The sequence below is a fragment of the Pongo abelii genome, chromosome 19 (assembly GCF_028885655.2).
Source record: "Pongo abelii isolate AG06213 chromosome 19, NHGRI_mPonAbe1-v2.0_pri, whole genome shotgun sequence".
Classification (NCBI taxonomy): domain Eukaryota; kingdom Metazoa; phylum Chordata; class Mammalia; order Primates; family Hominidae; genus Pongo; species Pongo abelii.
In genome coordinates, this window is record NC_072004.2 from 91,284,220 (window position 1) to 91,299,341 (window position 15,122).

Here is a 15,122-nt window from a genome sequence, read left to right on the forward strand (position 1 = left end):
CTATTGTATTTCTGGGTCCCCCTTCCTAGAGTTAGGGGGCTCTTCTCCACTTCCCTGGCAAGATGCAAGGTGGCAGTTTTAGTCATTTTCATCCTCTGGTTTCCCCTCCTTAAGCTTATCTCTCACCTAAATAATAGAATGATTTTGAAACTTCAAACCCTTTTTTTTTTTTTTTGAAATGAGGTCTCACTCTGTCACCCAGGCTGGAGTGCAGTAGTGTGATCTCAGCTCACTGCAACCTCTGCTTCCTGGGCTCAAGCAATCTTCATACCTCAGCCTTCAGAGTAGCTGGGCTCACAGGTATGTGTCACCATGCCTAGCTAATTATTATTATTTTTTTTGTATTTTTGGTAGAGATGGGGTTTCACCATGTTGCCCAGGCTGGCCCTGAACTCCTGAGCTCGTGATCCTCCCGCCTTGGCCTCCCTAAGTGCTAGGATTACAGGCATGAGTCATGGTGCCCAGCCGAAACTTCAAATCTGATTGTACTGTTTCCCCATGTGAGACCATGCCCTGGCTTCCCATTGTTCCTAGGAAAAGTCCAGAATCCTTACCAGGCTCTGCCCTGGAGGACCTGGCCTGCCACCTCGGGCCTCTCTCCCTTCTGCCCTGCACTGCCATCCCCTGCAGCGCCCTGGCTGGTCTTGAGCCCACACCCATCCTTTCTGTCTTGTTAACTCCTCCCTGTCCTTCAGGCCTCAGCAGTCCTTTCTTCAAGGAAGTGATCCCTAGAAACGGCCTTCTGCCAGCCCCATTAGGGCTCCTTCTCATGGCCACTGTCCTTTGCTTTTTTTTTTTTTTTTTTGGTGGCAGGGGCCGGGGTGTGTGGTAAAATATACATAACATAAAATTCACCATTTTAACCTTTTTTTTTTTTTTTTTGAGACGGAGTCTCGTTCTGTCACCAGGCTGGAGTGCAGTGGTGCAATCTTGGCTCACTGCAACCTCCACCTCCCGGGTTCAAGTGATCCTCCTGCCTCAGCCTCTCGAGTACCTGGGATTACAAAAGCATGCCACCACACCCAGCTAATTTTTGTAATTTTTGTACTTCTAGTAGAGATGGGGTTTCACCATGTTGGCCTTGATCTCCTGACCTTGTGATCTGCCCGCCTCAGCCTCCCAAAGTGCTGGGTTTACAGGCGTGAGCCGCCGCACCCAGCCAATTTTAACCATTTTTAAACGTACACTTCAGGGGCTTTAAGTGAATACGTTGTTGTGCAGCCATCAGCACCATCCATCTCCAGAACTTTGTCATCATTCCACACTGAAACTGTCCCCATTAAACACCAGCTCCACATTCCCTGTCGCCCAGCCCCTGGCAACCTCCATTCTATTTTTTGTGACTTTGACTATTCTAGGGACCTCATAAAAATGGAATCATAAAGTATTTGTCTTTTTGTGACTGGCTTATTTTACTTGGCATAATGTCTTCAAAGTGTATCCAAATTGAAACATATGTCAGATCTTCTTGATTGTTTAGGGATGAATAATAGTCCATTATGTGTGTGCATATATACATTTTTTTTTGCTCATCTATCCATGTGTCTATGGACTCTTGGATTGTCCCAGGCTGGAGTGCAATGGTGTGATCTTGGCTCACTGCAGCCTCCACCTCCCGGGTTCAAGGGATTCTCCTACCTCAGCCTCCAGAGTAGCTGGGATTACAGGCGCCTGGCACCACACCCGGCTAATTTTGTATTTTTAGTAGAGATGGGGGTTTCACCATGTTGGCCAAGCTGGTCTCGAACTCCTGGCCTCAAGTGACCCACCTGCTTCAGCCTCCCAAAGTGCTGGGATTACAGGTGTGAGCCACTGCGCACGGCCTGCTTTCAGTTATTTTGGATGCATATCCAGAAGTGGGGTTGCTGTGCTTTTCTTTGATAGTACTTAGTACAGTGACACCTATCCGGCAGCTGTTTGTATGGTGCCTGTGAGGACAGGGGCATCTCTGTGACGCCCACTGCTGTATCCCTAGCACTGAGCACTGTGCCCTACAGTGATTAAATATTGTTTTGTTGGCCATGTGCGGTGGCTCACGCCTGTAATCCCAGCACTTTGAGAAGCTGAGGTGGGTGGATCACCCGAGGTCAGGAGTTCAAGACCAGCCTGGACAACATGGAGAAACCCCATCTCTACTAAAAATACAAAAATTAGCTCAGTGTGGTGGTGCACACCTGTAATCACAACTACTCGGGAGGTTGAGGTAGGAGAATCACTTGAACCCGGGAGGCAGAGGTGGCAGTGAGCTGAGATTGTGCCACTGTACTCCAGCTTGGGAGACAGAGTGAGACTCCAACTTAAATATATATATATAAAAAATATATTATATAAAATATATATTATAATTATATTATATAGTATAATATATTATAATTATATTATATAGTATAATATATTATATTATATTATATAGTATAATATATTATAATTATATTATATAGTATAATATATTATAATTATATTATATAGTATAATATATTATAATTATATTATATAGTATAATATATTATAATTATATTATATAGTATAATATATTATAATTATATTATATAGTATAATATATTATAATTATATTATATAGTATAATATATTATAATTATATTATATAGTATAATATATAATATATATTTGAGTTGGCGTCTCTGTATCTACATATACACTCTACATAATATATATATTTTATATATGTATATATATATAATATATATAGTTTTGTTTTGTTTTAGAGACAAGGACTCACTCTGTCACCCAGGCTGGAGTTCAGTGGTGCAATGGTAGCTCACTGTAGTCTTGAACTCCTGGGCTCAAGTGATCCTCCCACCTCAGCCTCCTGAACAGCTGGGCCTGCAGGCACGCACCACCACCCTGGCTAATTTGTTTTTATTTTTACAGAGACAAGGTCTTGCTATGTTGCCCAGGGTAACATAGCAAGTTCTGAACTCCTGAGCTCAAGAGACCCCCTTGCCTTGGCTTCTCAAGGTGCTGGGATTACAGGTATGAGCCACCTCACCTAGCCTAATTCTTTATTTTTATTTTAGGCATAGGGTCTCACTGTGTTGCCCAGGCTGGTCTGGAACTTCTCACCTCGTGGTCCTCTTGCCTCAGCCTCTCGAGATGTTGGGATTACAGGCATAAGCCACTGTGCCCAGCCCTGATACATTATTGTTGAATGAGTGAGTGAAAGTTTCCTATCAGAATGGGTAGAACAAGATGTAGTGTCCTGGAAAACTTAGGTGTGGGCTAATCTTAGCCCCTGAAAAACAGATCCTTGGGATCCCCCAAGGATCTCTGTCACCCAGGCTAAAGTGTGGTAGTGTGATCACCGCTCACTGCAACCTTGAACTCTGGGGATCAAACAACCAGTACTCCCACCTCAGGCTTCTGAGTAGCTGGGACTCCAGGCTTGCGCCACCACTCCTGGCTACTTTTTTATTTGTTTATTTATTTTTTATTTTTTTTGGTACAGACAGGATCTTGCTATGTTGCCCAGGCTGGTCTCCAACTCCTGGGCTCAAGCAATCCTCCCACCTCAGCCTCCCAAAGTTCTGGGATTATAGGTGTGAGCCTCCAAGTCCAGCTGTTTTTTATTTATTTTATTTCAGTCGGAGTTTCCTTCTTATCACCCAGGTGCCATCTCAGCTCACTGCAACCTCCGCCTTGTGGGTTCAAGCCATCCTCCTGCTTCAGCCTCCCAAGTAGCTGGGATTAGCCACCATGCCTGGCTAATTTTTGTATTTTTAGTAGAGACGGGGTTTCACCATGTTGGCCATACTGGTCTCAAACTCCTGACCTCAGGTGATCCGCCCACCTCGGCCTCCCAAAATGCTAGGATTACAGGTGTGAGCCACCATGCCTGGCCTGTTTTTTATATTAAAGCAATATTGGGCTGGGCTTGTATATTAAAGCAACATTGGGCTAAAAATACAAAAATTAGCCAGGCGTGGTGGTGCACTCCTGTAATCCCAGCTATTGAGTAAAATTCAAAATTTGAATGTCATTTAAAGATAAAGTACAGGCCGGGTGTGGGCATTGTGGCTCATGCCTATAATCCCAGCACTTTGGGAAGATGAAGTGGGAAGATTGCTTGGGCCCAGAAGTTGGAGACCAGCCGGGCCAACATAGCAAGATCCCATCTCTATTTTGTTCCATATACCCCTGAGGGTGTCAGGAGCACGTGGGGAGAACACGGAGGCTCTCCATCCCAAGCGAAGCCCACAGGGACCACCAGGACTTCCTGCATTTCTTATGCATCTCCCAGATCTGACTGTGTGGACGGGGAATGACCTCGCCTTCTAGAATTTGTTTGTTTGAGATGGAGTCTCGCTCTGTTGCCCAGGCTGGAGTACAGTGGTGCGATCTCAGCTCACTGCAACCTCTGCCTCCCGGGTTCAAGCGATTCTCCTGCCTCAGCCTTCTGAGTAGCTGGGATTACAGGCATGCACCACCATGCTCAGCTAATTTTTGTATTTTAGTAGAGATGGGGTTTCACTATGTTGGTAAGGCTGGCCTTGAACTCCTGACCTCGTGATCTGCCCTCCTCGGCCTCCCAAAGTGCTGGCATTGCAGGCATGAGCCACCACACCTGGCCACCTTCCAGATTTTGAATGTCGGCATCAAATGGGCGTGGGGTGTTTGGGGTTGAACAGGACACAGACCCTGCTCAGTGCTCCAGTAGTACCCTGTTATCCATGGTTTTGCTTACCCACAGTCTACTGCAGTCCAAAAATGTTAAATGGAAGATTCCAGAAGTAAACAACTCATAAGTTTTAGATTGCATGCCGTTCTGAGTAGCATGATGAAATCTCACACCATCCCACTTCATCCAGCCTGCCTGGGACAAGAATCATCCCTTTGTTCGGGGAATCCACACTGTAGGGACTGCCCGCCCATTGTTTACTTTTAGCCATCTTGGTTACCAGATAGAAAAACCGTAGTGTGTATAGGATTCTGTACCGTCTGCAGCGTCAGGCACCCGCGGGGGTCTGGGAACGCATCCCCCGAGATAAAGAAGTACTAGAGTACTTTCCTCCTGGGAGAGATGCAGTAGCTGCCAACCTCAGCCACGCCCAGTTTGGCCCCATCCTCCTGGCCAGGCCTCGGGGAGCCACAGTCCAGCCGCACCCGCTCTGCCTGGGAGGAGAGGGGGTGAAGGGAGGCACTTCTGTGAGTGTTTCTCGGGCCTTGGGAAGGGGAGGACAAGGATGAGGAGAAGGGAGGAAAGAAGACTGGGGGTCTGTTTCCTCCTGGAGTGTGGGGAGGCCACGGGAGCAGCCCAAGCCTCTTCCTCAGGCCGTTGGTTGGAACCCCAGCTCATTTTCCCACAGAAACAAAGTGGGAGTGGAGGTTGGCGCCCTGCCTGGCCCAGAGCAGCCAGGCCCAGCAACCAGCGCCAAAGCCTTGGAAACCCCTCACCCTGCACCATTGTCTGGGCCTGGCGGGGGCTATGGCGGGAGTTTCTGAGACCACAGACCCTCGGGCAGCCGTGCCAAGGCTCTGGTGACCGTGGGAACTGGGACCCAGCCGAGGACAGCACATACACAGGCGGCAGCGCTGGGAAGCAGGGCTGTTTGTGTGTGTGAGTGTGAGGTGTGTGTGTGTGTGTGTGTGTTTAGACATTTCTTGTTTTTTGGAGACAGAGTCTTGCTCCGTCACCCAGGCTGGAGTGCAGGGGTGTGATCTCGACTCACTGCAACCTCCACCTCCCAGATTCAAGTGATTCTTTTGCCTCAGCCTCCCGAGTAGCTGGGACTGCAGGCACGTGCCACCACTCCCGGCTAATTTTTGTATTTTTTAGTAGAGACAGGGCTGGTCTTGAACTCCTGATCTCAAGTGATCCGCCCGCCTCAGCCTTCCAAAGTGCTGGGATTACAGGCATGAGCTACCACGCCTGGCTTGTTTAGGCATTTCTAAGCACAAGACACACCTAGGCTGGGCAGTATGGAAAGAGTGTTCTGGACTGGGTAACAGTGGGCAGCTCCCCAGTACCCCTGTGCCTCAGTTTCTTCCTCTGTAAATGGTAGTGGGAGGGGAAGGTTGAGACTAGATCAGTGGTTTTCTCATGTTTTTCTTTTTCACAGTTTCTTTTTTTAAAGGAGTCTTGAATCAAATAGGCAAATGCTTCTCTGATTAAGGTGTTGGCAGGGGTGCTGAGGGACCTCCCCCAGCCTTTCCCCAGCCCACCCTGCTCAGTGCACCTCCTCCTAGGTCTTCTCAGAGCATTGTTGGAAAAGTCACTGGGCTGGAGCAACATGCATTCACACACAGGCGTTCACCCAGGCAGGCACTCACACACAGCACACACACACACGAAGACATACACACATGTATACAGATATACACACATACACACATACACACAAAACACATAGGCATGCAGACCACACACACACACACACACACACTCTCTCTCTCTCTCTCACACTCCAGGGTGACAAAGGAAATGCGAGATTGTAGCTAACACTCCAGTCTTCGGAGTCTGAAACTTGGGATCTGAAGAGCCAGCCCCTTGCTAGCTGTGCACCCAGGGGCCAGCCAATCCCTGGCTCTGAGCTGCAAAGCTGCAATACAGGGATTTGGGATTAAAATGCTTGTTTCAGGCAGGGTACAGAACCCCATCTCTACATTTTAAAATTTATTTTATTTTATGTATTTATTTTTGAGACAGGGTCTCACCCTGTCACCCAGGCTAGAGTATAGTGGCATGAACATGGCTCACTGCAGCCCCAACCTCCTGGGCTCAAGGGACCCTCCCATCTCAGCCTCCCAAGTAGCTGAGACCACAGATGTGCACCACCATGCTGGCTTTTTGCTTTTGTTTTTGTTTTTTGAGATGGAGTCTTGCTCTGTCACCGAGGCTGGAGTGCAGTGGCGCGATCTCAACTCACTGCAACCTCTGCCTGCTGGGTTCAAGTGATTCTCTGCCTCAGCCTCCCAAGTAGCTGAGATTACAGGCACCTGCCACCACTCCCGGCTAATTTTTTTTGTATTTTTAGTAGAGACATGGTTTCACCATGTTGGCCAGGCTGGTCTTGAACTCCTGACCTCGTGATCCACTCGTCTTGGCCTCCCAAAGTGCTGAGATTACAGACATGAGCTATCACGCCTGGCCAATTTTTTTTTTTTTCTTTTAGACGGTGTTTCACTCTATCGCCCAGGCTGGAGTGCAGTGGCGCTATCTCGGCTCACTGCAAACTCCGCCTCCCGGGTTCATGCCATTCTCCTGCCTCAGCCTCCCGAGTAGCTGGGACTACAGGCGCTCCCCCACACCGTGCCCGGCTAATTTTTTGTATTTTTAGTAGAGACAGGGTTTCACCATGTTAGCCAGGATGGTCTCGATCTCCTGACCTTGTGATCCGCCTGCCTTGGCCTCCCAAAGTGCTGGGATTACAGGCGTGAGCTACCACGCCTGGCCCCAATTTTTTTTTTATTTTTGTTTTTTGTAGAGATGGGGTCTCACCATGTTGGCCATACTGATCTTAAACTCCTGGGTTCGAGTGATCCTCCCACCTCAGCCTCCCAAAGTGCTGGGATTACAGGTGTGAGCCATCATGCCCAGCCTCAATATTTTTTTAAAGAGATGTTTGTTTCCCAAACTTCCACGCAAGACTCTGGAGCTGGAGGCCACTCTGCAGATGGCATCCTTGCTGAGTGGCTGTGTCTGTGGCCACAGGCGTGACTAGTCATGCCTGAATTCCACCAAGAAAGCACCAGGCCTGTCTAGCTCACATTCCAGGACATGCCAATGCTTCCTGCAGGGTCAGAGACCAGAAGGTTCCTGGCAAGGGGCGCCTGTGGGGTAGGGAGTGCCAAGTTGGGGGACAAGATGAGACAGCAGGTGGCCTGAGGGGTAGGAGCGGTCCTGTGCAAGGTAGGAGGCTTGTAGTAGGTGGTCCAAGGAGCATCCAAGGGGACAGCGGGGCAGCCTTCTCCACCAGCCCCTTCACCGCCGGGTGAGCTGGGGGCCCGTGGCTGCCAAGGGAACGGTGTTGAAAACACAAAGCACCAGGGGCAAGGAGGCCCCGCCCGGAAAAACAACATCCTGGCTGCTGGGGCCCAGGCAGTCTCTATGGGAGGGGCTATTTTTAGCTGCTGAGGCTGCTGGGGCTGGACTTGTATGGCCTTGCTGTCTGGCTGCATAACTCACCCATTATCCCGCCTGACCTTGAGCTGGGCGTCTGTCTGAGAGGCCTCTCTGTCTGCCCTTGCCGTCAGCCACAGCCCCTCTCTGGGGTGCACCTGGGCCACACAGAACCCAGGGAGGAGTGAGCTGGCCTGGAACTGGAGACACACTGGCCTGTAGCCTCAGGGCACCCCAGGCCTGGCTCGGGTTCTAGGGCAGCAGAGGGCACTGGGCCCTCCCAGAAGAGAGGCGGAGGCTCTCCTGGGGCACAGGTCACAGGTGTCCCCAGCATGGAGGGCAAGAAGATTCCAGAGGGGGACATAAGTCCTTTTATTTTTTGAGATGGAGTCCTGCTCTGTCGCCCAGGCTGGAGTGCAGTGGTGCGATCTCGGCTCACTGCAACCTCTGCCTTCCGGGTTCCAGTGATTCTCCTGCCACAGGCCCCTGAGTAGCTGGGATTACAGGCGCCCACCACCATGCCTGGCTAATTTTTGTGTTTTTAGTAGAGACGAGGGTTTCACCATGTTGCCTAGGCTGGTCTTGAACTCCTGACCTCAAGTGATCTGCCTGCCTTGGCCTCCCAAAGTGCTGGGATTACAGGCATGAGCCACTGCGCCCGGCCAGGACATAAGTTCTCTTATTGTAGATGTTCTGGGCTCCAGCCACACCCTGGGCCGGCTCTGTAGGCTGAGGGCTGTGTGTGAAGGAAGCTCCAGGTCTGAAAACTCTCTTGCCCACGCCCAGGGGTCCTGCCCTGTTCCTGGAGGGGTGATGCCTGCATTTAATGCTGGGCACAAACAGTACAAACAGCAAAGGCAGGTCCAGAACTAGGCTTCGGCATGAAAGATAAAAATAGCTGGTGGGAGTCAGGCCCTCCCAAGCAAACACTCAAGCAGCCAGGATAGCAGTGGAGCTGGAGAAGCCACCTCTGGCTGCCCCTGCTGGGAACAAGGGAGTGGGGGTGCCCCAAAGGGCAGGTACCCTGTTCCAGCCCTCTTCTCCCAGGCCAGGGCTCTCTCTCAACAGGAATCCTGGGACCAGGGGCTCCGGCCCCTCTCCTGCCTGCCCACTCAGCCAGCTTACAAATGAGAGCAGTTCTGGGAATCCTTGGGTGGAGAGGATGGAAAAGGAGACATTCATTCAACAAGTGTTTATTGAGCATCTACTACATGCCAGACACTGCTCTAGAAACCTGGAAAAGGAGGGGTCAGGGTAGCTTGGAGCTGTCCCAGCTGTAGCTCTGTCTCCCAGAAGCGAGGTCTGCAGGGGAACGGGGTCTGGGGGTCTTCCTGTCTGGGAGAGGGAAGGCTGAGTGTATAAAATGTGGAAGCCTCTAGAAATGAGAAGGCTGGTGTGTGGGACTCATGCTGGTGCCTTCTCAGACGAAGGAGAGGGCCCAGAGGAGGCAGCTTCCTGGAGCAGAGACTGCAGCAGGAGCGCCCGTGCCCGGCATCACCTCCTCTTCAGCACGGATATGCAGGACTTCTTGAGGGGCCCGATCTGCAGGTGGGCATCCACACTCTCCAGGAAGAAGGCAGGCTTGAGTCTGTGGGTGAAGAGCCCCGCAAAGTGACTGTCCAGGCGGCTCTGGAAGGGGTCAATGGGGGAGGCCGGGATGCCACCCCGGCGGGCCCGGGAGGCCTTCAGCCTCCGCAGGAGGCTCATCTTGCCATCCCGCACGGCATAGAAGGCCAAGGCACGGTCGGCGTATTCCAGGCAGACCCCGACCGTGGGTGAGAAGGGGTGGGGCAGGGGAGCCTCCAGCCCATGAAACCAGACGGAGAAGCTGCGTCCATTCCACTGCAGGCAGCAGGAGTGGGCGTTGCGGCCCAGCCGGCCACGGTCGTAGGGCTCTTGTGGGGAGAAGTCTTCGGCCATGACCCCCACGCTGACCCAGCCCTCGATAATCTCCACCTCCCAGTAGTAGGTGCCTCGGTCCAGGGCACCCTCGCCCAGCACCTGCTCACAATGGGTGAAGCGGGTGGGCGACTCGGGGTAGTTGATAGGACACAGCACCCTCTTGACACCTTTGGTTCCAAACAGCTGCAGGAACTTGTCTGCCGTGTCGCTGTCCAAATCCACGATGTAGGCAACTGATCCCGTGGACAGAATAGAGAGGCAGGGCTGAGGGCCAGGCTCAGAGGGCACGGCCCCTCCCCAAGTACCCACCTCCCCGAAACACAGCCTCTTCCCTGCTTTCCAACCGGCACAACCCAGCCCCGCCGGGGACCACCTCAGGAGCTGCCCGAGCTCTCCCCACGAACTGGGAAGAGGAATCCTAACCCTCGTGTGCCAGGGCCCTGCTGGGCCTGCGTTTGGGACCAGCCCAGCAGCCCTGGGAGGGCCCAGTGTGAGTGGAGGGGGCACGGGCGTCCACTTACACTTGAGGAAATAGTCCCTGGGAGCTTCACTCTCCAAGAGGTTCGTGCTATCGAGGTCCTGGGGCTCAGCATCAGCTGTAGAAGAGGAAATAGTGGTGAGAACGCCCCCAGACTGCCCCCCTCTGAACCTGTGACTACAATCCCTACCCCCTTCACTTCCTCCCAGAGTCCAGAGCCACCAGGGAGCAAGTACCACGCAGATGTGGCACGCTGTGCTCACACACATGCCCGTTGCCTGTGTTCCGCCTCTTGCCCCACGTGCTTCCCGGGCCACTGCCCTCTGGAGCTAGAGGGTGGGCTAGGAGAAGCCCCCTCTACCCCAGGTCCAAGGGGCTGATTGATCCCCACAGGGTGGCAGCTCTAGTCACTGGCAGGATTTGAGCTCCTCCCTGTGCCAGGCACAATTTTCCTCCTCTACTTCTGGATGGGCACCAGGCCTGGGGGCCTGTGCGAGAGGCTGGGAGAGGGTGAGTCATCGGGGGGGCGTGGGGCGGTGCCCACCTTCTGAGTCCAGCTTCTGTGGCCCGTCCTCGTTGCCACCCGGCCCCCTCAGCTGCTCCCACTGGTTGACGCAGGCCACGGCCAGCATGTCTCTCACTGCACGGACAGCTTGGGATGATTTGGTGAAGCTGAGCTCCCTCGGGGGTCCAGGCACAGGGCCACACCCATCCTCCAGGGCCAGCCTTAGTGCCAGCAGCTCCTGTGCCAGACAAATGCCCATTAAAGCGCTGCTGGCCATGGCTCCTCCTTGCTGGGGGTGGAGGCAGCTCTGCCAGGAGTCATGCACCCACTGCCACCTCCTCTCTCCACCCCCACCTGTCCCAGCTTCTGTTCCTTCCGTGGCCCCCAGAGCGGCCTTCACCTGCAGGAAGCTGACTGAGTCGGCTTCGGGGACCTGGCTGAGATTCTGGCGGGCTCGGCTCAGGCGGCTGCGCTGTTCCTCCTGTCGCCGCAGGTCACCCTGGGAGCGGCCTAGCATGGCAGCTTCCCCCTCCTCGATGAAGCCCAGCACCTGGGTCTGGAAGCCCTGCAGGGCGGCCGCAGCCTCTGCAAACAGCCGGCTCACCCTCTCCCGCTCCGCCACGGCTGCACTCTGCACAGGACGACAGTAGAGGGGGCAATGAGGGCAAAGAACCGTCCCGGACTGTGCCCCCTCCTTCCCTGATCCTGGCTTCCCACCGGCCCTCTTGAGAGGACAGAGGGGCCAGCCTGAGCCTGTCCCGGATCTGGGCGAGGTCAGGGGACACTTGTGCTCAGTGGGTATGGGCATGGTTTGGAGTGGATTGTTCCATGCTGAAAGCATACTCTGCCAGGAGTATGCCCGCTGCAGGGGAGGACAGGGATGGAGGCTGGGGAGGGATGTTTGACCTTGATGAGGGCCACTGTGCGCCTGGACTGTGCAATGCCAGCACCCAGCTCGTCCATGCGGTCCTCCACGGCGCTCAGGACTTTGGGCTGCTCAGCCTGTGGACAACATCCTCCATGAGTGTGAGGTCTGGCAGAGGCCACAGCCCTACGCTCAGGTCCCAGGCCTTGCCAGGGGAGAGAAGGGGGTGACCGGGGAGTGGTATCTGCGCATCGGGTGGGACTGGAGTGGCCACGATGTCCCGTAATATGCCAGAGGTGCCTGCAGCCCGGGCTGGTGCCTTTCCTGAACGCCTCGGGGGCGCGCAGGCTGACTGGGTGTCTGCCTCCGGTCTCTGACCGGAGGCCTAGCACAGGGCCGTCAGCTGGTCGCAGTGTTGCTCAGATGAATTTGAGAACTTCCTCCGGCGGGGAAGAGGCACAGAGTAAGCGAGTTAGGTTGGGAGGGGGGCGGCGGGGGGGTGACTGCACAAGGAGGCATTAAGCTGTCCTGGGGATCACTGTTCCCAAAGAGCCTGCATCCACAGTCCAGGCCTGGAAAAAAGGGGATTCCGGGCAAATCCCCTAGGTCTTATGAGTCACTACTCCAGGCAGGAGGACGGAAAATCCCTTGGCCAGAGGCGCCAAGACCGGGCTGGAGGCCAAAGGAAACGGGGCGGGAGGTAGAGGCCGCGGCGCACATGCTCCCACCACTGGCCCCCGGAACAGCTGGACAGAGAATCTGTGTGCCCGGCCGCCCTCTGCCGCCCTCCTGCCGCCCGCCACACCCATCGAAAGCCGCTGCCTCAGCCCAGGGCAAATCTGAGCTGAGACCGGCGTGAGCCTCCGGGCGGCAACAGCAGCCACGCTACGGGAACCCCGCGGGTCTAACCCGGCTCCCTCCCGCCTACACCCCCACAGATCCCGGCTCGGCTTCAGGTCCCCTGCCCGCTCTTCGCGTCCTTGTCCTGTTCTCACGTCCCTCCTTCCTCCCTTCCCATCTCCATCACCGCCAGCAGATGACCTTGTCAAGGCTGGAAGGGACCGCAAAGATCCTCAGGTTAGAGGAGGAAATTAAGACCCAACTCGGGAAGGTTGGGGGGTCCAAGGTCCTCGGCCCGCTCGCGCGCGGTCGGTCAGCAGCCCCGGTTCACCCTAGTGTGCCCCTGGAGCCCACCTCCTGAAGCGCGCGCTCCTGCTCCAGCGGCACCAGCTCGTGGCCGCGGTGCTCCTGGGCGGCGCAGGCCTCGCACAGACACACGCGCTCCGCGCGGCAGTAGCGCTCGAGCGGCCGCAGGTGGCGTGGGCACAGGCTCTCCTCTAGCCGGCGCAGCGGCGGCACCAGACGGTGTCCGCGGAGCGCGGGGCTGCGCTCGTGCGGGCCCAGGTGCGCGGGGCAAAAGGAGGCGAGGCAGGAGAGGCAGGACAGCGCGGCGGGCAGGGCCGCGCCCTCGGGGCACGCGTCGCAGCGCACTGGCTCTTCGCCCGCAGGCCACGGCTCGGGAGCGCAGGGGGCCGACGGCTCCGGGGTGCTGGGCGGCGCGCTGGGTGCCAAGGGCTCCGGGGCCGGGGCAGGGGCCGGGCCCGGGCCCGGGCCCGGGCCCGAGCCCTGGCGGAGCTGCAGCAGCTCGGACAGCGTGTGGTTCTTGCGGAGCTGAAGGCCGTCGGGGAAGGGCTCCTGGCACAGCGGGCAGCGGGCCGCGCCTCCGGGTCCGCCGGCGCCACTCGCGCCACGATGCGGCCAGAGGGCGCCCAGGCAGGCAAGACAGAAGTTGTGGCCGCAGGGCAGCGTCACCGGCTCCCGGAGCGGCTCTAGGCAGATGGGGCAGCTGAAGGGTCCACTGCAGTCCATGACTCCGCGGCCGCCCAGGGCGCCGCCGATTCTGCTCCGGCCTGGGAGGGACCCGGGCCGTTCGCGCCGCGGCACCTCCCCCTGGGACCTAGGCCAGGGCTCCGGCCCCCGCCCGCCCCTAGCTCGGCCCGCCCCGCAGCGCCGCCCGCCCGCCGGCCCGACGGCCCGCGGACTCCCACTCCCCGCCCAGACAACGCCGGGAGGCCTCTGAGCCCGCGCGACCCCCAGGGCAGTCCGCGTGGTCCTAAGGAAGGGCGCTGCTGAAAGTGAGTGAGCGCGGGCGGAGAACGCGAGAGGTGCAGCGGAAGGAATGGGAAGGGCTCAGCCTCCATCCCTCTGGTCCTTTTGGGCCAGGCCAGGGCTCCGCAGGGGCTGGGCGGGTCTAGCTGTGTCACGCCTGCACCTTTGCGCTCGACCCCTCCCTGGCACCCTTAGCAAAGTTCCTGAGCTGCTGACTGCAGAGAAAAATAACTGCTGATGTACATATGTTTTTGCCCCTTAGCGACTCTATTTTTTTTTTTTTTTGAGACAGAGTTCCGCTCTTGTCACCCAGGCTGGAGTGCAGCGGCGCGATCTCGGCTCACTGCAACCTCCGCCTCTCGAATTCAAGTGATTCTCCTGCCTCAGCCTCCCAAGTAGCTGGAATTACAGGCGCTGGCCACCACACCCGGCAAATTTTTGTATTTTTTTGTAGAGACGGAGTTTCACCTTGTTGTCCAGGCTGGTCTTGAACTTGTGACCTCAGGTGATCCACCCGCCTCGGCCTCCCAAAGTGCTGGGATTACAGGCGTGAGCCACAGGGCCCAGCCCCTTTAGCGACTCTGTTTTCCCCCAGTAGGGAACTTGGGCTTTTCTAGACCTGAAATGGGAAGTTGACATCATTCCCTAAGTCCCTTGTCTGAGGAATTTAGTTCTGGTCCCTGGACACTGGGGGCACCTGTGGTGGGGTCGGGGGTTCCCCAACTGGAAGTATTTAAAGCTCATCTAATTATGCACTTAAAGTGGTGCGTTTAATTGTATGAGTTATATGTCAATAATGTTAAGTTAAAACACTACACCAGAATGACAACAAAATAAGTAAAGTAGCACTGATTATAACCCAAAGTGTAAAATAAACATCTATGGGTCCATGCCGATATAAATAAATAATAAATTAACAAGCTGGGGAGAATAGACACATTTCACATTGAAAATTCCAAGTAATTTTTTATTTTTATTTTTTTAGATGGAGTTTCGCTCTTGTCGCCCAGGCTGGAGTGCAATGGCGCAATCTCAGCTCACTGCAACCTCTGCCTCCTGGGTTCAAGTGAGTCTCCCGCCTCGGACTCTTGAGTAGCTGGGGTTACAGGCGCCCGCCACCACATTCGGCTAATTTTTGTATTTTTAGTAGAGACAGGCTTTCACCATGTTGGCCAAGCTGGTCTCG

The 15,122-nt window shown here is 55.0% G+C and overlaps 1 protein-coding gene across 1 annotated transcript; it reads right to left on the minus strand.

Annotated features, from left to right (window-relative positions):
* Positions 1-9,254: 9,254 nt before the first annotated feature.
* On the minus strand, positions 9,255-13,729 carry TRIM47 (tripartite motif containing 47). Its single transcript, XM_002827848.4, has 6 exons — positions 13,022-13,729; positions 11,869-11,964; positions 11,363-11,593; positions 11,002-11,200; positions 10,501-10,575; positions 9,255-10,212 (listed from the first exon to the last, which is right to left on the minus strand). The coding sequence occupies exons 1-6, from the start codon at positions 13,694-13,696 to the stop codon at positions 9,572-9,574; spliced, it is 1,917 nt and encodes a 638-aa protein (XP_002827894.3). The 5' UTR covers positions 13,697-13,729; the 3' UTR covers positions 9,255-9,571.
* Between the last annotated feature and the right edge of the window lie 1,393 nt (positions 13,730-15,122).